Here is a 23076-nt window from a genome sequence, read left to right on the forward strand (position 1 = left end):
CAAATAACTAAAGCCAGCAGCCTACACTGCTTAAAAGTGGAGCTAAGAAGGAATATGTAACACCGTCAGGTAGGATGTTCCAGTGGCTGGGAGCACAGGAGCTAAAAGGAGCTTCACCCCTTTTTGAGGAAACCCTGGGAACAATCAGTCTCCCTGTTGGAGCCAGCCAGGTATCACGGAGCCAGGCCAGCAATAAAATTTTATAATCAATTTCCAAAATGTACAGGAAGCTAATGTCCCAACCAGAGCACAGGTGCATGGTCAGATTTCTTGAGGCTAGTTAAAACTCTTTCAACTGCATTCTGGACGAACTGCTGCTAGTGTAGGTGCTTTTGGGGTTTCACGGACATTTTTCCTAGCCCGTGAGATGTGAAAATGATTGTACAGTTGCAGATTTGCGTGAGCTGGGATGAAATGTCAGATTGAAAGGACGTCTGGTTAAAATGTCCTTGGATCAACTAAACACACTTTTTTAAAGTTGTGGGATTTTGATCAAGCGAAGAAGATGTGTTCAGTACTGAGTGGTGTGAATTTGCTAAACTAGTAGTGAGCTGGCAGACAGGAGGAGCAGGAGTGATGATGGGAATATTAGCTCTGCAGTGCCTCTGGTGGTCCAAACCTCCCCAGTGTTGTTTAAAATAAAAACTGGAACCAGTGTTAGTCTGATGATCACAGCCAGTACAGTGGATCAGCTCACCTCAGCTGTCTACTGTCAAAAGCACAAGAGCATCCAGAGGCTCATAAAATAAAGAATATAAATGAATATGTTGTCAACATGGCAGATGTTTTGCCTCTGAGTTGCTGGATGACACGTCAGGGATGTTGTGAGAGCTGAGAGCTCTTTGCAAGTGGCCTAATCAGTGGCCTCTTAGCTTTAGCCTGTAACCATCTGTTTCTAGACAGCTAGCAAGCTTTCACACACACACACACACACACACACACACGCACACGCCATCAGCAAATACTCTCAAGTTCATTGTAAACCCCTCCCCCACCCCCAATCCACCCACCTAACTCCCCCAACAAGCTTCCTGGCAGCGGACAGCACCACCAATCATCACTCGGTTCCCATGGAAACCTCCCCCGGCAACAGCCGTCACTATATCATAGCACTAGTGGAGGATGTGGGGAGGGAGGCAGAGGGGGTTGGCTGAGTTGTGGCTCTCGGCGTTTGAGGGAGAGAGGGGAAGAAAGAAAAGAGGCGAAAAAAATGGAGAACACACACAGCTGCCCTTCAGCTACGTAGCATCGCACCAGCTGCTCCAGTCACCACTCATCCCCACACACACACACACACACACACACCCACAACCACACACACACCACATACAAAACAGTGTTCAGCCTCAGAGATCTTGTATTTGCCTCAGCTTTGTCTGCATAACATTGCTGCTGGGCTTTTTCTTCATTCATTGATACATCAGTGGCCTTGATGTTTTGTTCATGTTTTGTCCTTGTGCATTTCACTAACAAGTCAGTCTGTTCCGTGCATCTGGCAGCATGTCCTGTTAGTTTAGGGTGCAACTAATTGTTCATGTACATTTTTTCATTTTTTCATTTATTGTAACTTTCGGTTGAGAAACATTTTGCCATTCGTTTTCTGGAGGCTGCAATAAATTTGGAAAGGCATAGCTTCCGCTGAACTGCTGTGCAGGCTGGAGTATCATTGACTGTTAATACTAGAAAAAAGTGCTGTGACACCAACTTGTAGTAAAAAACACAAGATTCAAATATTCTCACTAACATTCACACTCAGGGATGTAAATCATGTCAAAAACCTGGGTGTAAATTTTTTAACTGGGCTGCTTACCATGAGAGAATTACAGCCACAAAACAAAGTTAAGGAACAAAAAAATCCATTGTTTCATTAAGTTTGACTCACCAGATATGAACTATAGGAAATAATCTGTACTTCACTTTTCTTCAGATAATTGTTGCAGGTGTTGTGTTAAAAAAAAAAAAGTAGAGTTTATCTTTGTTTTGGGGAAGCACGGTGGTTAGCGATGTTGCCTCACAGCGAGAAGGTTGCGGGTTCGCGACCTTTCTGTGCGGAGTTTGCATGTTCTCCCCATGCTTGCGTGGGTTCTCTCCGGGTATTCCAGCTTCCTCCCACTGTACAAAGACATGCAGTTGTCTGTAAATTGCCTGTAGGAGTGAATGTGTGTGAATGAATGACTGAATGTTTGGTTTGAATATTTTTCCTTAAATGTGAGCTATGTAAAAAAAAAAAAAAAAAAAAAAAAAAAAAAAAAATTTTTTTTTTTTGCAATAACCTCCAGTGTCAGTACTTTAAGGCACAGGGATCACTGACAGCTCTGGTTCCTTGTGTTCAGCTTCATGATTTGACTGATAGTGTGTGTCCCAATGGTTCTGCAGGAAACCTGCCGTCCCTTGGCTGTGGAATGGGTGGCCTGCAGCCACACGTCAACACCAGCGGAGGTCAGCTGTACCAGCAGCAGATCCACCAGGGCATGCAGCAAGGAGTGGTCTCCCACCCAGCCTACCAGGGCCAGCAGCACTTCTCTGACAACCCACCCTACACAGACAGCAACAGTGCTACTGCTGGCTCCATGGCCTGCCTCTACCAGAACTACCAGGTGGGATGAGGAGTTACAATTGGGTTTCTGTAGCACTTTATGTAGTTTGACTAAAAACTGTTTTCATCATGTCCTGGCTGTTGTGTCCACAGCAAGGGATGTTGTCACATCCCCAGTTTGGGGAAGGGCAGCAGCCGCAGGGCGATGGGCTTCCAGTGGGTACACCTAGTTCTGACAGGGGCCCTGGCGAAGGCCCAGAGTCGGTGGATGCCATCTACAGAGCTGTGGTGGACGCCGCCAGCAAGGGCATGCATGTTACCATAACCACCACAGTGAGTGGGACCACACAGGCGAGCCCGGTGCCAGCCCTCAGCGCCATGAGTGCCTTCACTGCCTCTATAGGGGAGCCTGTCAACCTCCCCCAAGCAGTTAGTGCAGTCCTACACGGACACCAGGAAGGAGAGGTGTTACCTCAGCAAGCCAGACTGCAGCAGGTAAGGACGGGACGGGGCCAGAAGAAAACAGATCTAGGGAAGAGCACTCCAGATGGCCCGGAGGCCAACGATTTCTTCCGCTCCCCTGGCCGTGGGACTCCCAGGGGGCAGTGGGATGGAGAGATGCTGCATGGGGGAAGCTTTGATACTCACAGCAACAACAGCGCCTGGAGTGGTGAGGAGTTTTTGGAGTGCTCTACCCAAGTGAGGAGTAGTCCCTGCATGGAGCGACCTGCCAGCTTGGCTCCCGCCCCACCATGCCCAACTGAGGGGCCAAATGACCACGGTCTGGCCCATGATGGCTATCGCTTCAACAACTGCAGCCGGACACCTGCAAACTACAAGGAACGTCTGGAGCAGACAGTGGAACGGTGCGCCCACATCAATGGTGTCACTCCCCACTTCAACACCCGAGGTTACGGAGAAGTCCTGGGGCCACCCCGGCAGGAACTGACGGGGGACGACCAGTCGCCCAGTTCCTCCACTAGCCTGGAGGGACCCCTGGCCACAGTCAAAGACTACAGCCAGTACAACGGCCACTTTAACGGCATGGCCCCCAGCCCCTCGGACACGAAGAGCCTGAGCAGCGAGGAGGACCCGCGGCCTCCTCAGAGCTGCTTCACTACCGGCCCAGGACCTTCCACATGGGAGAGCTGGTCTGGAGCCAGCTGAAGGGCTTCCCATCCTGGCCTGCCAAGCTGGCCGGTGATGAACAAGTACGCAATGCAGCTATGCAGCTGCGGGAGCAGGCCAAGGTGAGAAAGCTTGACCAGCTGTCATTGTTTTAGCAGCCAACTTGAAATAGGACTGCAGTGTGACATCAGACCTTCCCTTTAAAGTCATTAAAACTTTTGTAAAGCCTTGGATTATAGCAAGTTATTTTTCAGAGTCAGATGTCGGCTTGCCAGAGAATAAATAGTATTTGATCAACACATTTTCCGTCTAATGCAAATTTATTGTAAATCAGAAGAATTTTTTTTTCCTGTTCACTCACCATAATGGCAGATGGATTCAGAAATGCTCTAAGCACAGTATTGTACCTGCCAAATCAGAGTTTCAGAATAGAAAAGGTCCTAATTCTGATGACTGCCAATTGAACTGGTAGACGGGACAAACTCGGCATCATTCTCTGATGGTTAGGGGGATGTTCTCAGTCCTGAGTGTACTGAGCTGTTTTCCCTTTGTTCAACTGACAGGTTGAACCAGAGAAGCTAAAAACACTAACCCACGACTTGGAGGCACTTGACCGAGCCGCCAAGAGGGGCCTCAAGTAAGTGAACCTGCCAAGCATTTTATAGTGTTGCTTCAAGAAAGAGTTTACAGTGTCACGCTTGATTCCCCATGAATTTGAACATGCTGAAAGTTTTCATCTGAGTGATGTGTTAACTGGTTTTGCTCATATTACCGTGCTAATTGACCTTGCTTGTTATATACATGCTCACTCAGACTGAGAGATTCTTGCAGCAACCAAATCTCCAAGAGCAAAAACAGTGGAATTCCTGCTTCAGCTAAAATGTAAATGTTGTCCAACAGACCAGGGAAACTGAATAATGACTTGGAAGCTGCTATCCACGAGGCCATGAGTGAGCTGGACAAGATGTCGGGCACAGTGAGTACCTACAGCTCTCTAGATCTCCCAGGGAGATGAACACATCCCTTTTCTCCTCCTGCCACTTCAGCTACCAATATCATGTGTCTGTGTCTGCTGTTAGATCCCGTCAAGAGATCGTCAGGTGAAGCTCCCCAAGCCCAAGAGGAGGAAGATATCCAGATAACATTGAATGTGTCCAAGAACAGAGACTTGGCCCGTTCAGCCTTGATGCGATCTGAGCTCTCTACCAGGTGCTACACATGGACTTTCAGTGGTACATCGTTGTTCCATGATATCAACTTGACTTAATGACTGACCACAGAAGGTGCTGGAAATTCCAATCACCACTACAGTTTTAACTGTAGGAAAAAAGACAACTAGAGAAGAACATCAAATGGTTGCAATTTGTCTAAAGCTCACGGAATTAACTATTTTTTTCTAGTATAAGATGGTAAAATAAACAAAAAAAGCTGCAAGCATTACCTTACATATTTAAGAAAAATAGACAGTCCAAATATTTCTGATACATTTTCAATATGTATATAGATAATCCTGAAATTTCATGCTATTAAGAATTGTATGTAAATATTGTACAATGTCATGTACAAGCATACCTAATGCACATTTTATCTTTTATTGTACAAAACAAAGCAGAAGAGGTGTACCAATGTCATGGTCTCTATTCAGCAGTGCGGCTGCGTATGGCTGCGCACATAGGATAAGTCAGAATAGAGCCTAAAGCTTTTATATGATGAACTGTAAGACATGTTCTCTTTTTTTAATTTTATTTTATTTTTTATTTCTTGTTAAGGGAACAGCAGTGAACAGGCATGAGTATATGAGTTCTCCATCACCAGTCACTTCACACCAGTTAAGTGTTCATTTGTATTGGGGAAAAAAAAACAAACCAGAATGAACTTTACCAGCACAGTGTTCAGTGTTCCCTAAGCATGGTGGGAAGTCGCCACCGGCCGGATGAATGTTGCTCCAGCAGCTGCTCTGATGTGTGAAATTCTTGGGTTTACCAAACTCACAACCTGGCTGACAACGGAAAGTTGGTTACTGGCACGTTTTAGAAGGAAAACTCCACCCTCGGGCACTTTGGCATCATCAGGTGTCATTTTGTGTTGCTCCTGGACTTTCACAAGAACACTAGAGAATTAACTGACATTTCTGAGTGAACCAGAAGTTAGTGACTTTACACATCTTCCTATATAGATGAGTCGTTGATTGGGCGTTACCCTGAGCTTGAGAAGGCAGGACTGTATTTATTCATACTTTAAATGATGAATCAAAAAGTACTCATCAGGTTAATCAGTCATGCAGTCAGCAGTCGCCCCCCTGCTTTGTAACCGCTTATCACAAATATGAGGATGCATATCTACATGTCATCAGTGGTGGAAAGTGCTAGTCCAGCTTTGAGGCATGTGTGCTTTACTTGAGTCATGAAATCATTTCCTGCTACTTCACTACATCTCAGAGACAAATCTTGTACTTCTTACTGCACTACATGTATTTGGTAACTTCAGTTCCCTTTCAGAGTCAGATAAACCAAATGCAGTCTAATCATCAGACTCTACTGATCCCCAGTGGGAAACTCACAAGCTACCCAGCAGTATTAAAGTACTTAGCATTACAACATGAGCTCTGCTTTTACCAGCTGCAACACTAAACTGCTGAGCACAATAATGCGTCATTATAATCCAATATTTGGAATATTTTTACACTCTGGTGTTGCTACTTTTACTTAAGTAAATAATTGTAGTACTTCTTCCACCACCCTTTGGTCGTTGTCCTCCAATCTGAAGCGTCTCATGCTCAGGTGAACATGATTAGAAACCAGTTGGGAGCGTCAGTCAAGTTTTTCTACATCCCAGTGAGGGGTGTTTCTCATTTACATGATGTTTGAGGTCACAGAACTCTCTTGTCACTGGCTTCGTCTTAACAGTTAGCCAGCTGTCCACATGGGGACAAACACTGAACCTTGAAATACTAACTAAAGTCACTACTGAGTGTTTCTGGGTGGATTTTTCCTTCAACAGCCAAGAATCACAGGCTGCATTGAATTGTCATTTGGCCGTTGTGATTATGTTCTTGTGCTTGTTTTGTACAGTGTGTTTTTTTTTGTTTGTTTGTTTGTTTGTTTGTTTTATTTCAGCTATAGCATTAGGTAGAGTAACCAACCTGTAGATTATCAAAAGGAACACTAACTCTGTTTCAGGAGCAGTGAAAGCACCTCTCACATTTAGGGGCCTTGTGCTTTTCTTTCCCTTTTTGATGTAAATTATTTATGTACAGTACTCCATATTTATTTTAAGCTTTACAAATATGCTAGATGGCAATAATATTACCAAGAGTTGAGAACTCAAGCCTTATATGTGTACATGTATGTTGTTGTTGGTTGTTTTTGTTGTTTTTTTTAACAAGTGAACAGATCATGTTTTCCGACTCCATTACAAAAGTCATGTTCCCTTTTATTTAAGACTTGAGCATTACAGATAAGTTGTCTTACAGTGAGGTTTTCTGGTCCACTTGTTTTTGTTACACACCATGTCACTGATTGCTTAGTTTTTAAGAACCACACTATTTATGAATATGCACATCTGAAAAGGCAAATAGCATTTATGTTGGGAATAAAAGCAGCTGTAACACTACAAAGTATTGAGAACATTTCAAGCCGAAAAGCAAAAATCATCACTTGAGAGCGTGAGAATCGACAGTGATGCACAGTATTACAACTCTGGATCAACACCACACACACACACACACACACACACACACACACACACACACACAGACAGGGCTGCTCCTCTAGATCAAAGTCAACCAAGTGCAATACAGCAGTCGATGGCAAAGATCAACGATCCTCTTGTGCACACCTTCAGCAGCATGGACTGTAAATTGTTGCCAGTTTTCAAACTGTCAACATCTCTTGTGCACATACTCTGCCACTTTTTCTTTTTTGGTAACAATGTCCATGTTATTCAGATGCCATGAAATAGTGCTGTACCTTCACACACATGCCATAACCATCAACACCAACAGTCTCATTGAACCCACATCGAGCTCTAACGCACACACTGAACTCTGAAATCACTGAATTCAACTTTTCAGTCGGAATTAACTGCATTTCTATCAGTGAACTGAACCATTACAGATGTTGCTCATGTGCAAACCTTACAACCAAATAGTGCACTACTTAGTGAGGAGATTGGTCCTGTCATGAAAACACTACTGTTAAAACACACACACTGTTAAAAACTTTGGGTGTGCACAAAGGTTTGGTAACCCCAGACAAAGTTTTACTATAATACATGGCCCACATATGTAACCCACTTTTATATTGTGTCCTAAATGAGGAGCCTCAGTCATACTATGAGTTGTAGCCAAGTAAACACTTTCAACAGGTCTTGCATACACTTATTTGTACTGTATTATCTGATGAGATCTTTCACTTATTTCAAAAAATGTCATACCGTTTGTGTCGTGTGCACACTGGAAAACTGAAGGACATTTTGAAAAAGCTCAGTTTCTTCCCTGAATTTGTCACATCAAAAAATACCTGATCACACTCTTAGTTGGGCCTGTTTGATGATGCAGATGTCACTTAATCCCTCTGAAAATGTCCTGCTAAACATACTCATCCTTGTCAAAACACCCCATTTTTCAGCATGCACACTTTGAATAACCTCTGAGTTGAGTTTTTTCTGTAAGCAATCCTCCGGCCGTTTGCAAAGTGTCATTTGGTGTCAGGAACACGAGCTCTTTTGGTAAAGTTCATTCAGCCTCTTCCTCTGTTTTTTTGTGCAATGACATGCAGGAACCCGGTATCATGTTGGGAACCCATGTGTTATGGATCTGTTATAACAGTTTCATGTTATTTGTGGTCAAGAATTTAAAGCCTTTTGTGTTTGAGATGAGTCTGTGCAGTCTATTTTTTTTTTCTCCTCCTGCCTGTGACTGTGTGTTGTGCGGGTGTGTTTTATTGTCTCCTGCTCTTCAAATCTCATTTCACTCTCCTTCTTCCACCCTTTTGCCAGTATTTTATTGTTTTCAACTTGTACTTAAGTATATATTTTCTCACTAATATATACTTTACAAAAAATAGAAGTGTGTGAAGTATGATGTGCACTTGATTGCTCTTGTTTATTTTTCTTTTTGCATTAATGTGCGCTAGGGATAGTTTGTCAGGCCATCTTTTTGAGATTGTTTGGACATTTTTTTAATGGTTTGATGTAAGCAGCATTTTTGTAAATATTGTCAAACATTACAGGTCATGCAGTGATGTAACATTTTGAACAATGTTGCACAGATGTTTAAGATATTAAAAACATGGTCACTCTTACTTGAATTATCTGTTGTGTAACCTGTTTTTATGTCCCCTCTTTGTATCCTTTGTGTTTCTTCGTGTTTCCCAAATTATTGAAAGCTTTAACAACTGGTTTATTGAGTTAAAACGGATCCATCAAGACTCAACGTATAAAAGTAAAAACACTGATCATTTTAAAGCCGGCGTTTCTTGTCACGCTCTGCCCTCTAGTGGCCAAATAGGAGAACACACCTTTTGCCTCACAACAAGAATCACAAGCATGAACTAACAAAATGGAAATGCTCAAAGTACAAATGCCTCAAAATTGTAAACTATTTTATTAAATGCTACTGCTGCCCCTAGTTATTCAATAATAATAAAACATATATACAAAATAGTATATGTTTAAATATCAGTAATGTTAATTTTTACAGTAAGGTTAGTTGGATCTGTAACTGTAAAAATCAATTAAACTTTTTTAAATGTTTAATTTGTATTATTACTCTGAATCTGTACAGTAACCAGTGATGGGGAGTAGTGAACAGCATGTAATTAACCCATGCTTTTGTGTGTGTGTGTAATTGAACTAGTAATAGATTTCCGATGTTGTGTCCATCTTCCCTAGGAACCATTGTGCTTGCATCTGTTGGCCACGGACACTTTGCAGAGACGGACTGACCCGTTGTTGGTCTGTCTAGATGTAAACAACATGGCTGTTGTCTCATTAGTTACAGATCTTCACACACTGTGCACTAAACGTTTAGCATTAACATGATGATCCTCTGGCAGATTCTGGATCAGCGTCTTCTGTCTGCGCTTTCTTCGTGGGTTTTATTTGCAGTGGACATCTGAGACGTGAGATCCTCGGACATGGTAAGTAACACCGAATCTAAAATGTCTCTACATTGGACTGTATTCTTATTTGAGTCACAAGCTGACGGGTTCAAACTAAGCAGCCCCTACCAACTCCATTGTTGATTGTGCTGATGTTTTGATTTGTGAAGGGAAAATCCTGGAAAACCCGGGAAATCCAGTTCCCTCCTGGTTCTTGTGGTGTGTGCACGTACAGTAGGTTCTTAATAACTCTGCTGGATGTTTGGGCTCAGTGTCAGGCTGCAGGCTGAATCTGGGACTGACACATTTACTCGGGTCTTGTACTTAAGTACAATTTTGAGGTATTTGTACTTTGCTTAAGTATTTTCATTTTTTGCTACCTCATACTTTGATTCAGGTACATTTTAGGGGAAAACTTTTTACACTTTACCAGCTGTAACACTGAATGTGATGTGATCCAGTTGTATGATATTGTAAACATTAATGTGAAATGTGCGACTCTGCATGATGATGATGATGCATACTGTTACTTTTGATATCGATAATTTATTGTGTGAACAGCATCATAAAGAATTTTAGCCCAGGAGTCAAACTGTGTGAATCAAACATGCACCCAGTGCCTCACTGTCACACTGCTGGCACTCACTCTGGATGAAGACTAATGACTCTGTTTACCAGGAGCCATCAGAGACCACAGTCCTCCCAACCTGACCCTGAGCCAGGGCGTGTGTCCTTCAGGTTTAAGATGGACTCCCCTCTCCTGATCTCAGGTCAGCTGCTTCACTCATTCAGTGTTTGGTTCAAGAATTTGTACTTTACTTGAGTGTTTATACACATCACATTTAGTACCAAATTACCAACAAACTGAATGATAAAGGTCAAAAACTGGTTGTTCCTCTTCTCCTCCGGATGGTCACTCGGGGCTGAGGCTGCTGGAGACCAGCCCTTCACGCTCCACGCCACGACTACATCAACACCATAGTAAGTCTCTCCCTCTCAAACTCATTCAGTCCTAAACTGTTTGTTACTTGAGAGAATGAATTCTAGTGGGTCTGATCTCACCTCTGACCTTTCACTCCACCTCCACCCTTTAGATTGACCACTTCACCTGGACGCCAGCCTGCATCACCACCCACACCCCGCCCTTTGCTCACACACCAAAGATGGCGCACAGGGAACACTAAGCTAACTTAAAGGTACAGTATGGAGCTTTTTTCCAAATATTTTGGTTGTACAAATCTGCTCCAAGCCTCCTGTCACCCAGACTCATTGAGCCACATTAGCTTCTAAAAGCTTTTCAGCACGATTGACATTTTCACTTATTTCTGTTTCATCACTAAGTTTTCTTCTGATTTCATAACAACAAATATTTGAAGACCTGGGCACAGCTGGGCAGGGTGTGTGGGAGCGTAGCAGAGCAGGGACACAGACTGCTGTAGCTTTAAGCTAACTTAACCTAACTAACCGTGCATGTACATCTGTTGTCAGTTTGTGACCCAGCTCATTGTTTGGCTGTGCTTTACCCCTCATCTTGTATTGCTCAGCTTAAACTCACATCAGTGTTCCTAAGTCAGCAGAGATTTGCTGACTTAGGAACACAACTCAATTTAAGGCCTTACTTATTGTCTACAAGTGTCTCAGTGGTCTGACCACTCATGTCTCCTAATTTACTACACAAGCAAAAATACTTTTAAGTGCTGCTCAACAATCTCATGTGAGCCATGCTAACTTTGTGCAACTAAACTATTCATCTACTTTGTTGAGTGCACAACCTTAGGAGAGAACAGCATATAGACTTTCCCCGCTTGCACCAGGTCCATCTCCAGCTTCGATCAGGTGAGTATCCTTTCTTTATTTCTCCCATTGTGTTTACCTGGCGGTAGCAAGGATGGAAGTGCGTGCAACACCCATTTGGGTAACTGTACTTCTGCCATGAATGTTTGTTCGATACACACATTCATGACCGAAGTACAGAAACCTGCCCAAATGTGTCTTCTCCATGGGCTTTCCGTTTCTTGTTGCCTCCTGGGGGAAGAGGCAAACCCTTCAACTTTAACCTTTGACCCTTTAAAAATCATCTCTATGCCCTAGTCTTGTAAGCAAGTGGCTGTAAATGCTTAAAATTTCAGTATCATTTCTTCTTGTCATGCTGTCCTTCTTCATAACCTCCTGCTCTCACCCCCCTGTGCTCTCTCCACCATCCGCTCCAGACCCCACAACAACAGACAGGATTCGACCCCAGGCAGACCGCATCATAGCTTCACAGCTGCGTAGAACCCCACCGCGCCACTGAGAGCCCTTCACGTTTCAACATGCTCTCGGTGCACTTTTGACCCTACAATTTGGATGGTAGGCTTCAAAATTCATTTTTGTCAGGGCAGGACTTGAACCAGTGAGCTCCCAACTTCTGAGCTATCTGCTCTGACAACCTTGCTATCTTTCTCAGTGTTTTTTAGTCCCAACTTTGGTCAATGGACTTCAAATTTCACTCAGTCTTATGAAGACTGACCCTGAATCCACAGGACAACCAAGCAGTCCAGTTTTTCTCTGCCCTTTTCAGTCTTTATTTAGACATTAGTCTTCCCCTGAGCCAGCAGTCTTCTAACACCCAGAGCTTTCTGCTCGGACAAACAGACATTTATCTGACAGGACCTTTTACTATTGAGATACTCTGTGTTTTTTTTTTTGGCTTGACCTTCATTTTTAGCACTTTTTTATACTTTATTATAGCAAAAACCTGTTATTAATCTTCACATTTACTGCCTTTTGTCAGCCATCTGTAAAGCACTTTGCCCTGCATTAATCAGTATGAACAATGCTATACAAATAAAGTTTTGATTGATGATTGTGTCTAATTGTTATTGTCAGAAATAATATTATGCATGTTGGTTCGATCAGTTTTTATATAACTACTGAGTGGGAACATTACACCTGAACTGACCCAAAAGGATGAATCAAAATGAGCTTTATTGGCCAGGTGTGTTGGATACATGAGGAATTTGACTCAGGTACAGTGGCTCTCAGTGTGCATGTACAATGTTCTTCTATAAAGCAAGCGTAGACAAGTAAACAAGAGAAGACAGAGAATGAAAAAAGAATGTGCATTAGGAAAATAAAAATGAAGTCCACTGTCATCTCCACTGTTTTGAACGTGTTCAGCTCCAGGTTGTCGTGACTGCACCACAGGACCTGTTCAACATCCCATCTGTAGGCCGACTTGTCACCGTCTCGGATGAGACTGATGACCATTGTGTCATCTACAAATTTTAGGAGTTTAACAGAAGGGTCCTCCAAGGTGCAGTCATTGATGTAGAGAAGAAATATTGATGAATATGAGTGAATGCCCTCAGTCCCATCCTCTACACTCTGTTCACCAACAACTGTGTCGCCTCCCACAAAGACAACATCATCCTAAAGTTTGCGGACGACACCGCAGTGATAGGTCGCATCACTGGCGGGGATGAAGCAGCCTACAGGAGGGAGGTGGCCGGTCTGGTGTTGTGGAAATCACCCTAACAGTGTCATGGTGCAAGGACAATAACCTCAGCCTCAACACAGACAAGACGAAGGAGATGATAGTGGACATGAAGAAGGAGAGGAGATCTCATCGACTGCTGTTCATCCAGGGGCTCGAGGTGGAGAGGGTGAGCAGCTTCAAGTACCTGGGCGTCCACATCAGTGAGGACCTCACTTGGACACTTAACACCACACAGCTGGTCAAGAAGGCCCAACGGCAACTGTACTTCCTGAGGAGGTTTGGCATGTCACCTAGGATACTCGGCAACTTCTACAGCTGCATCATTGAGAGCATCTTGACCAGCTGCATCACTGTCTGGTATGGCAGCACTACTGCTATGGACCACAAGCACCTGCAGAGAGTGGTAAAGACTGTGGAGAAGATCACCAGGACTCCATCATGTAACCTCATCTGTACTGTTTACATACAGTACAGATTTTGCACATGCATGGTTGCACACTCACTGCTAAGTGTTTACACTCCACAGCTCCCTCGTAGCATATATTCTCTCTGCATTATATTGTGTTCTTGTTGTATTTTTATTTGCTCCCTTCACTTGCTGCTTTAAAGTGCCTTAGATTGGTGATTTTACTGCCTATTTAGATTTGTTTTATTGCTCATTTACTTTACATTTCACTTGTTTTATGTGGCATTCATGTGGACGGCAAAGTAAGAATTTCATTGTACAGGGAAACACGTTTCCTAACTGTGCATATGACAAACACTTTGACCTTGAATTAAAGAAATATCTTTTTTAATGCTGTCTGATCATTTGCTTAATATAATTTCAGCATACCACAAGTGAGGAAAACAATTCACTGACAGGAATATCCCAGTAGTCTACATTGTCTGACAAGGGCACGAGATTTGTTCAGGGTTGATGGCAGAGCAGTTAAAGCCAGGTCAGTGGCAAAGGACCTTGCTCTTTGCCACAACACCCTGAACCAAGAAAGAAGTTAGGCATTGAACAACTGAGAACAAGGTAGCCTATTGCACAGCATCACAAACAAAACAAATTAACTGTGATTTTCACAGATACAAATCATTGTTTGTAAAACAAACAGTTCACACATCCAGACAAATTTAAGTTAATAAGTACCATTTTAATGGATGTTGCAACTGTCTGCAGGTATGGGGTCAGTTGTGTATCTGTCTATGCTTTTCTGTTATTTACCTTGTCTTCTGGTACCATCCTCTCTCCTTATTTCCACCGGGTGCAGCTCTAGGTGGGCGGTGGACAGGGGGTCCGGTAGGATAACAGGTCCCATTGGGTGAAACACATCTGAGCTTTTATTTTTCAGATACTTTACCTGAGGATAATTGTCCAGCACAAACTATCTCTCAGCCACCGTTGTAAACGCACAGTGGTTGGACATATACATGTTTAAATGTTTGTAATTCCATTTTCTTACCATGTGAAGAGCTGGGCATTTGTCCAGTGCGTTAGTGTTTATCCATCACTTTGGCTTAATCTTCAAATAACAGTTGAGACTATGAAAACTATCTTACTACTGCTGGAGAACTGCACGTTTCTGCCACCTGGTGTCCAAAGGCCATCACTGCAGACAGCCTGCACCCAAAATAGGCCTTAGTCTGATTACACCATCCTGATAGAAAATATGTTTCACTTACAGATTACAACATATTTTTGCACATTAAAATGACAGATCAGTCTGGTGCAGTAAACTGGTGCAGCTTTGTCATTCATGCCATTTCTTCATACAGCTGATTGGCTGTAATGAAAGGCTAAATGATAATCTGACATTGTTTCTGTGTAAGTAAACACCCTTGGCAGACCAGTTCATCTGTGGAAAATAACTTGAAACATTTGAACTGTAGAGGTCGTCAGGTTTCACAGTGAAATGATATGCTACACACGAGGTTTGGAAATGCTTAAGATTTATCATGTTGTTTTGGTGTCCATTCAGTCAAGTGTTTTTCTAATAAAATGTACACACAGCCTGTTGTTCAAGGACTGGTTTTCTGTAAACAGCCGAACAATCATCAAATATACTGTAAATATAGAGGTTGACATTACATTTGAGTCTGTTCTCTGGGTCTTTGCAGACTTATTTTGTTTCATTTTTTCATTCATTCATTTCAAAATGTAACATTTAAGGGATCTGGCTTGAAATGTTTTGCCTGTTGGAACATCAGAGGGGAAAAAAAAGCCAATTTTTCATGCAACCAGAAAATGTTTTTTTTTTTTATTATTAGATAATTAGCAGCATCAACCAGTCTGTTCTCCCAAGGTCGCAGCTCATGCTCTACAAGTGAATTGTACAAGAACACATTACATTTGTATATTCAAAATAATTACCTTTGTTTATTCAAAACACAGAAGCTGCACTCACTGCACAGTGGACTCATGAGGAGAGAGGACACCTTGTGGCTGATCTTTCCATCTGTTCAGTTTGGCTCAACAGGGGAGAAGCACAAAGAATCAGGGAAGCATGTGGGAGGCTAAATTACCAGCCAGTGACTGAACAATGTCCAGGGAAAGGTTTTCGATTTGTGACTTATCGATAATCATTCATTCGTTTTAAGAGGAAAAAAAGCTCCAACTCTCTGGTTCAAATGTAAATATTTAATTGAAGAAAATAGACATATTCCATATTAAAAATAATCATTAGCTGCAGCCCCCCTAAGGATGTAAAGGCAAAACCAAAAAGCTCTATTCACTGCCTATGATACCTCATCTACCTCATCTAGACATGCAGTAAGTCTCTAGTTAATATATTAGAAAATACTTCTAAAACATTTGTTGTGCTTGATTTGGAAGTATTTTTAGTTTGTAGCTAAAAAAAATGCATTTAATTAGTTTGATTCAAGCCTATAATACAACAAAATATCAATGGATACTTCAGAGTAATTAAATGGCTGAGACTAAAAAAACAAAACAAAAACATGCTCAAAATGTAAAACTTTTATTTGTCAGCTAATGAAATGGACTGTGATCCATTTGTTTCTTCCATTTTAAAGAATACTAACATAAACACAAGAAAAAAAAAAACCCGGCAAAACATGACAGCTGGTTTCAGAGCAGGCATCACCAGACACTGGCGTCACTGGACGGGACAGAGGCGAAGCTGCCCAGTACAGTGACACCTGCTGCTGGTTTAGGGTCTCTGAACACCACAGAAAAGCTGGAAGCACAGGATTTTCCCCCCCACTTGCTATGGCGAATACAACACTAACAATGGACACTGGAGTTAAACGCAGGCTTCAGTGTCTTGTTTCAAAGAAGTGCTTTAACTTTAAAACTTAAAACTTAAAATAAAAAAAAAATCAACCTACACCAGCTGTCAAGTATAGAATAAAGAATACTATAAACCTTTTTTCATTTTGTTAATTTCTTTAAAAAAGGAAAATTTAAAGTTCACTCATTTCAGAAATGCACCCTGGAACATTCGACCACAGAGAAGAGAATTCTCATCTAGCAATATAAACAATGTTGCTAGATGAGAATTTCAGGGCAAGAAAGTATCGCAACAAGCAAGGTCCCTTCACATTAATAACAACTCATCTCTTGACCAGTTCACAAGTCTCTCAGTCCCAAGAATCCATTGCAGGTCTGCAGCCCGACTCCTTCAAAGCCCTGACAAGACATCGCAGGCCATTCTAATGAATCCATCTTGTAAGAGTTCCCAACTCGAGTCTAACCAACAACTAGTGGCTCCTAAGAACCATCAGGGAGCGACCAGTGACCTCCTGTAGCTTCTTCTGAACATGCTCTCTGTACAGAACATCTCCAGTCTGATTATTTCACTCTGAGCACAGCCAGGAACAGACCACTTCAGTAACACAAACCTCACTTGACTGATGCATGGCCACAAACCAACTAAGCTCTGGGAAAAGGTAGCCTGCTCAGGAGGCTTAACAACCTTTATGTTCGTGTCTTTTGGAAAGGGGGGGAGTTTGACTGTCAGTCACCACTGCTAACGTTACTGAGGTAGAGATGTGTCCCCGGTTGAGGACTGATGTTTTCTTAAGCTCCCCAGGCAGAGAGGTGCCAGGCCTCAGCTTCCACACCTGTACACACTCGTATACATGCACTCGCTCTCACACAGACACACCAACACTCAAACAGCTGGACAGACAGACAGACAGCGTGGACACACTCTTCAGCTGACTGTTCCTCTGTCAGGCCATTTCATAACCTGAGCCCCTTTGTGAGCTGGTAGGCAGAGAAAACCATCTGCAGTGACTGGGAATGAAACACTGGGATGCAACTGGAAAACACACACACAAACAACAGCTACACCGCTACCGCTCATCTTCATAACACTTTTAAGCTCGAGTGGCACATGCTATCCTATCACCGGTGCATGTAAAAAACACTTTCCCTTTGTTACCTGTGCTACATTCGTTCATCAGAACCTGCCGTGTGACAAGTTGGATGGCTCGTTTCGCTTCTGTTTCACTGACAAAGGAGTTTCATCAAAACTTTTTCAGCCTCAGTGAAGCTATTAAAATACTGCAGCGTTGATTCATACAAATCTTTTACTTAAACATAGAAAACAATAGTTTGAATTGACTGAGTAGTGAAATAACCCCAGAGAATTAGCATATTTAGCATGTGATATGTTTTGACATGATGTAACACAGCAGCACTTTGACACTGAATGAAAAAAAAAAAAAGACCTTATTTATCCTCAGACTCCAGTCCTGAATCCTGGCAACTCAAAAGAAGGGTGTCATCAATAAAATGAGTCAAACAAAGCAGAGGAGAAGAACTAGAAGAGGACAAGTAGTCATGCTAAAGCTTTGCATACAAGTCATTAAGCAAAACAAACAAAAATAAAACAGCTTTCAATGGCTATGTTTGTTACAAAAAAAATTCCAATTGGTTCCATTTTGGTTTTACCGTGTTCCTGTGCTTACATGACCTCTGCTGTTCGATGAGGTCTGCTTGTTCAAAGTGACTGTAAGCATCTCCACATCCAAACTTTCAAGTGGAGAGTGGGGTTGGTGCTTTGGCAAAGTTTGACAAGACCGCCTGGCCGAGGGGGTGGACTGGGTCATCCATGAAAACTTAGCAGCCGCTGAGGGGAAAGTTCGGGACAGAGGTGCTGCTCTCACATGGACTCAAACTCATCGATGCGCTGCTTTGTGTTGCCCTGTCGGATCTGGCGCAGCGTTTTGTATTTGTCTCGGCCTGCCTTCACATTCTCAGCGTGCAGCACATCGTTCTGTGTCTTCTTGGTTTCATCTCTGGCCTCGGCCAACTCTGAACTTAATGTCTGAGAGATCAAAAAGAAGACAGGATGAGCAGTTGATGACCGGGAGGGAGGGAGGGAGAAAGAAAAAGAGAAGCAAAGAATAAAATGGAAAACGAGGAGGTGATGGAGCACAGAAATAGCGCACGAGAAGAAGGAATAATAATAAAAAAAAGTTTAAAAAATGGGCACAGGTGCAGAAGAGAAGCTACACCTCAATCACTGTGAAGGTTCCTGTTGACACAGAGCCACTCATCTACAGCCTCTGACTATTTGTGTTCACTGAACAAATAAATACTTCAACAACAGTTGAACCTACTTTTAAACACTAAAGCTTTTTCTGTGGGACAATATTTCCAGCACCGTTTGTCCAGACCTAACGCAGGCTTACAGGTGCAGTGGAGACACTTTTTGATTGTTGCTTTTTGTGTGTGTGTGTGTGTGTGTGTGTGTAAATTAATGATTATGAAACTGTTTTGATTTTTTCTTGCCATAGCTTCAGTACAAGTCCTGGCCTACACAGTAGCCCAGCTTTGATTTACAGCCTTTGTGATATATTTACTGTAAAGTTATTAAAGATATGAAGTGATATCACCAGTTTGATCAGGTAATTACCAGTAGGTCTGCATTAAAGCCAGGCTACAGTGTAAGCCAGCATGTCTATATGGAGATAAAATACTATCAAAAATGTTACAAATGCATGTTTATTGTTTTGTCTGTAACAAGCGATTTGTGTGTGTGTGTCATGCTGTTCACAAATGCATGCTGTACAAACTGCACATAAAACACATTTTACAAATGCTTAAAATCGATTTTTCGTGTGCAGTTCTTTAGAAAGTACGTACACATTGTTACCTACGCATGCGTGGATCGTCTAACACACACGAATCACCTTCCGCGCACACACGGATTTTTGAGAGTGTTTTTCCGCACTCTCAAAAGTCCACGATCCACAAATGCACGGTGCGTTTAAGGACACGTGGAAAACTCGGACATCTGAGTCTCCAAACCTGTTTCTCAAACAAAAGTATTTACACAATGGGGAGGGGGGGCTTGGGGGCGGAACAAAGCTTCTGATTGGATAACTTTTCACCTAGAACTGTCAAATCGAGCTTGATGAAAGCCGGTATTTATACTGTGTGTGTCTCCTCTCCTGTGGAACCAGCTCCCAGTCTCAGTTTGGGAGGCAGACATACCTTTAAGAGTAGACTTAAGACTTTCCTTTTTGATAAAGCTTATAATTAGGGCTGGCTCTGGTGACCTTGAGCCTTCTCTTACTTATGCTGCTATCGGCCTAGACAGCTGAAGGCCCCCATGATGCTCTTGAGTTTCGCTCCTCTCATCTCCTCTCTATGCATCAATGTGCCAGGATTACATGTCATTAACTTTAGTTTCCTCTCTCCTGTAGTTTCAAGTCAAGTTAAGATTTTTATTTGCCATTTATGCATAAACAGATGGGCTAGGCATATAGGAATTCTAGTGTGTCCTCTCATGGATCTGGAGTTCTACGTTTCTGATGAGCACTCACTGGCCACAAGGTGATTCGTGTGTGTTAGACGATCCACGCATGCGTCGGTAACAATGTGTACGTACTTTCTAAAGAACTGCACACAAAAAAATCGATTTTAAGCATTTGTAAAATGTGTTTTATGTGCAGTTTGTGCAGCATGCATTTGTGATCCTCATGACACACACACAGAAATGGCTTTATACGTGCAGATTGCGCAGCACGCATTTGTGATCCTCATGACACACACACAAATCGCTTGTTACAGACAAAACGTTAAACATGCATTTGTAACATTTTTGATAGTATTTTATCTCCATATGTCTACTCCTGTTAAAAGCAGAACGGACAGAGAAGTTGGCCTTATCTTACCCTTATTTGCCATTGCTTGGCCGGTCTCTCTTCTTTGCAACAAAACTGCTGTTAGAAAATATAATCATCTCATTGTTACTTGTGTTTGTGAGACACAAACCTCTTTTACTTAAAACTAATCAACTGAATTAAAAAAATAAATATTGTTCAATTAAAACAAATGTTTTTTTATTCCTTTGGGAAATTTTAGGTGGTACTGCAGCACCAGGTTGCTCTCCACAAGGAACTATCAATTATTACAGTTTTCATGAATGTTGTATTGAGTGTGAAAGTTCACTTGATCTTGGGAAAGGTAGTTCCCAAATGTTTTGATCCAACCCTTCTACTGAGCACTTTAGTCCTTGCTGGGGGGCCAGTTTGGGCCACAGGCTACAGTGTTCTACCCCTGTCGTGAAGGTTTCCCCCCTTGCTCTCACCTGCAGCTGCTTCTTCACCCTCTCGTTTTTCTGGGCTTCAGTGACGCGTGCCTCCTCACTGCGGAGGTCTAGCTGGCTGACACCCTCATTAGAGAGCTCGGCGCTGGCCTCTGCATGGTTCTCATCCTGCTCATCATGCTCACTCTCAGCATGGCTGCCCACAGGTGCTGGCACCACCGTCATTGCAGTCTTCAGCTCCTCCTTGGTCTTCTCCAGGTCCTCCTGGGCTGACAGAGCCTGCAGGTCGCATGGAGGGAGAATGTCAAGACAGTGACCAGATTCACACAGGAGAGGTGACAGAAACATACAGTGGTAGACCCTCAATGTCGGAGATGCAGCTGAATGTCTGGGGAGCTGTGACATCTGCTGTGTCAAGCTCTGAATGATTGTTTATTATACTGTGACTGCTCACAGGGGATTCATACAGACAGAGCACAGAGCTGTGTGAGAGACTGTAGAACTGAGTCATGATCAGAGCTCCTTCTTTCTACATCCATTAGGAAATACCATATCTACAACAGCAAGTACACGGTGTAACTGCACGTTTTTACAGTGGAGATAGTCCCACACAGTTTGTGAAGGCACCCATACAGTTTGTTACACACACTAAGGCGTCAAATAATTAATGGTTTCCTCTTCATTTAAATCCTAACAAGTACCAAAACTATTTGTTGCTTTTTAAAATATAATGACAGAGATGTTCCTGAAGTTTAGAATAAGACTCAGCCATAGTTTCAGATGGTTACGAAGATTTCAAAGTGTTTCCACGTTAACCTCATTTTGATCTAAAAGTACACGGTGAAGAAAGGCGAGGAGGGGTGTGGTACCTTGTGCTGCCATTGTGTAGCCTCATCTTCTTTCTTCCTCTTGGCTTCCTCAAGTAGAGTGATCTTGGCTGTGAACTCAGCCAGTTCAGCAGCCTGGGATAAAACACGTACATTCAAAAACACAAACACACTTTGCACAGACTTTATATTACTTTACAAAACTCATTTCAATATTCATTAAAGGGGGTTGTGTGCACAAAAACTGAAGTAATAATCTACACATATGCCAGCCTGGACTTCCCAAACCAGCACCACACAAAGACACACCAGCTGCTCCTGGGTCTTCTGCTGGTATGCAGCCTGTTTGGCCAGCTCTGCCTTAGCCTCCTCAGCCGCCTGCCTTTCCCTCTCCAGCCTCTCTGCCTCTTCTCTCGCCCTCTTTCTCTCCTGCTCCAGCTCCATAGCACGGCGAGTCTGGTCCTCAAGCTCTGCAGAAGACCAAAGACACAAACATGTTACACACAAATAAACTTTAACTTCATTTTCTACATATTTCAAATTCAAACCCAAGTATAATATCTTCTGGTACGATCAGGTCAAGTCAGATGCTTTTGTTCTTTGGGCACAAAAAGTATCATTTGTCCGTAAATACAGTATTTAACAAAAACTAAAAATAGTACAAAGTAGCATTTTACTGTAACATCACTGTGGTTACAAAAGCATCATGACTAGACAGCTGGCCTCGACTCAGGAAGAGTCAGTACTTTAAAACTTTTAAACCTTACTTTAAAGTAGTATACCAGTAGTAGAGATAAATGAACAGATGGATGGATAACAAGTGAAACACGTACCTTTCTGAGCTCTCATCGTCTGCTCTTCAATCTGTCTCAGTCTCTCCATGAGCTCTTCTTTCTCACGCTCTATCTTCTCCTTCTCTTTCTCTGCGTGTTCCCGTTTCTTTTTCTCATTCTCCAGCTGGGCCCTGAAAAGTTTTGCAATCACATGTTTCAGATTGCTTGGGCACTTTTGAGTGAAAAACACGAGTTTTACTATTGATTTGATTTGATTTATTCTTTCAAGCATGTAAAGACAGTTGATATGTCAACACACATAATTTTACACATATCCAACAAATGCTAATCCAATATCAATTAGCTTATACCTAGTACATGCTTGAATGGAGTAGGAAGAAGTCAGACTTATCCAGTCCTACCCCATGACATCATCTTACCATCATTGGTTTGCAAGCAGTATCTCTACATAGATAATTCTCTTCTACACCACACAAGTAATATACTAAAAAATTATAACAGTGTTAACATTCATACATAATTATCTTCTACACCACACAAGTAATATATTAAAGAATTGTTACAAAGTGTTAACAATCATACCCCACACCCACAATGTTCCATCTAATTAATCATTGAGCCTGTTCTTGCATATATCTTGATTGACACATACCTTTATATTTATGCTTAAACTCGTCAATTCTATTACTATTTTTTATGTC

The 23076-nt window shown here is 42.3% G+C and overlaps 2 protein-coding genes and 1 long non-coding RNA gene across 4 annotated transcripts in view; 2 read left to right on the forward strand and 1 right to left on the reverse strand.

Annotated features, from left to right (window-relative positions):
* The window catches only part of LOC109955678 (methyl-CpG-binding domain protein 5), a 23237-nt gene extending 14286 nt beyond the window's left edge, over positions 1-8951 (forward strand). The window contains 6 exon segments of the mRNA XM_020592081.1: positions 2377-2597; positions 2690-3632; positions 3635-3786; positions 4228-4301; positions 4565-4640; positions 4744-8951. Coding sequence (XP_020447737.1) covers positions 2377-2597; positions 2690-3632; positions 3635-3786; positions 4228-4301; positions 4565-4640; positions 4744-4806 — 1529 coding nt within the window. The 3' untranslated portion in view covers positions 4807-8951.
* A 640-nt stretch (positions 8952-9591) lies between these two features.
* On the forward strand, positions 9592-12596 carry LOC109955728 (uncharacterized). 2 transcript variants are annotated; one of them, XR_002274308.1, is made up of 5 exons: positions 9592-9804; positions 10444-10535; positions 10643-10746; positions 10860-11601; positions 11976-12596. It is a non-coding gene; the product is annotated as an uncharacterized LOC109955728 (long non-coding RNA). The 2 variants fall into 2 exon arrangements; XR_002274307.1 differs by having other exon boundaries at positions 10694-10746.
* Positions 12597-16193: 3597 nt separating this feature from the next.
* LOC109955631 (radixin-like) overlaps positions 16194-23076 on the reverse strand; it is a 24497-nt gene continuing 17614 nt past the window's right edge. Inside the window, exons 11-15 of the mRNA XM_020591979.1 lie at positions 22415-22545; positions 21891-22051; positions 21624-21716; positions 20797-21033; positions 16194-18525 (exon numbers count right to left, since the gene is read on the reverse strand). Of these exons, the coding sequence (XP_020447635.1) occupies positions 18361-18525; positions 20797-21033; positions 21624-21716; positions 21891-22051; positions 22415-22545 (787 nt within the window). The 3' untranslated portion in view covers positions 16194-18360. The remainder of the gene's footprint in view (positions 18526-20796; positions 21034-21623; positions 21717-21890; positions 22052-22414; positions 22546-23076) is intronic.

The sequence above is a fragment of the Monopterus albus genome, unplaced genomic scaffold (genome assembly GCF_001952655.1).
Source record: "Monopterus albus unplaced genomic scaffold, M_albus_1.0 scaffold16.1, whole genome shotgun sequence".
Taxonomy (NCBI): Eukaryota; Metazoa; Chordata; class Actinopteri; order Synbranchiformes; family Synbranchidae; genus Monopterus; species Monopterus albus.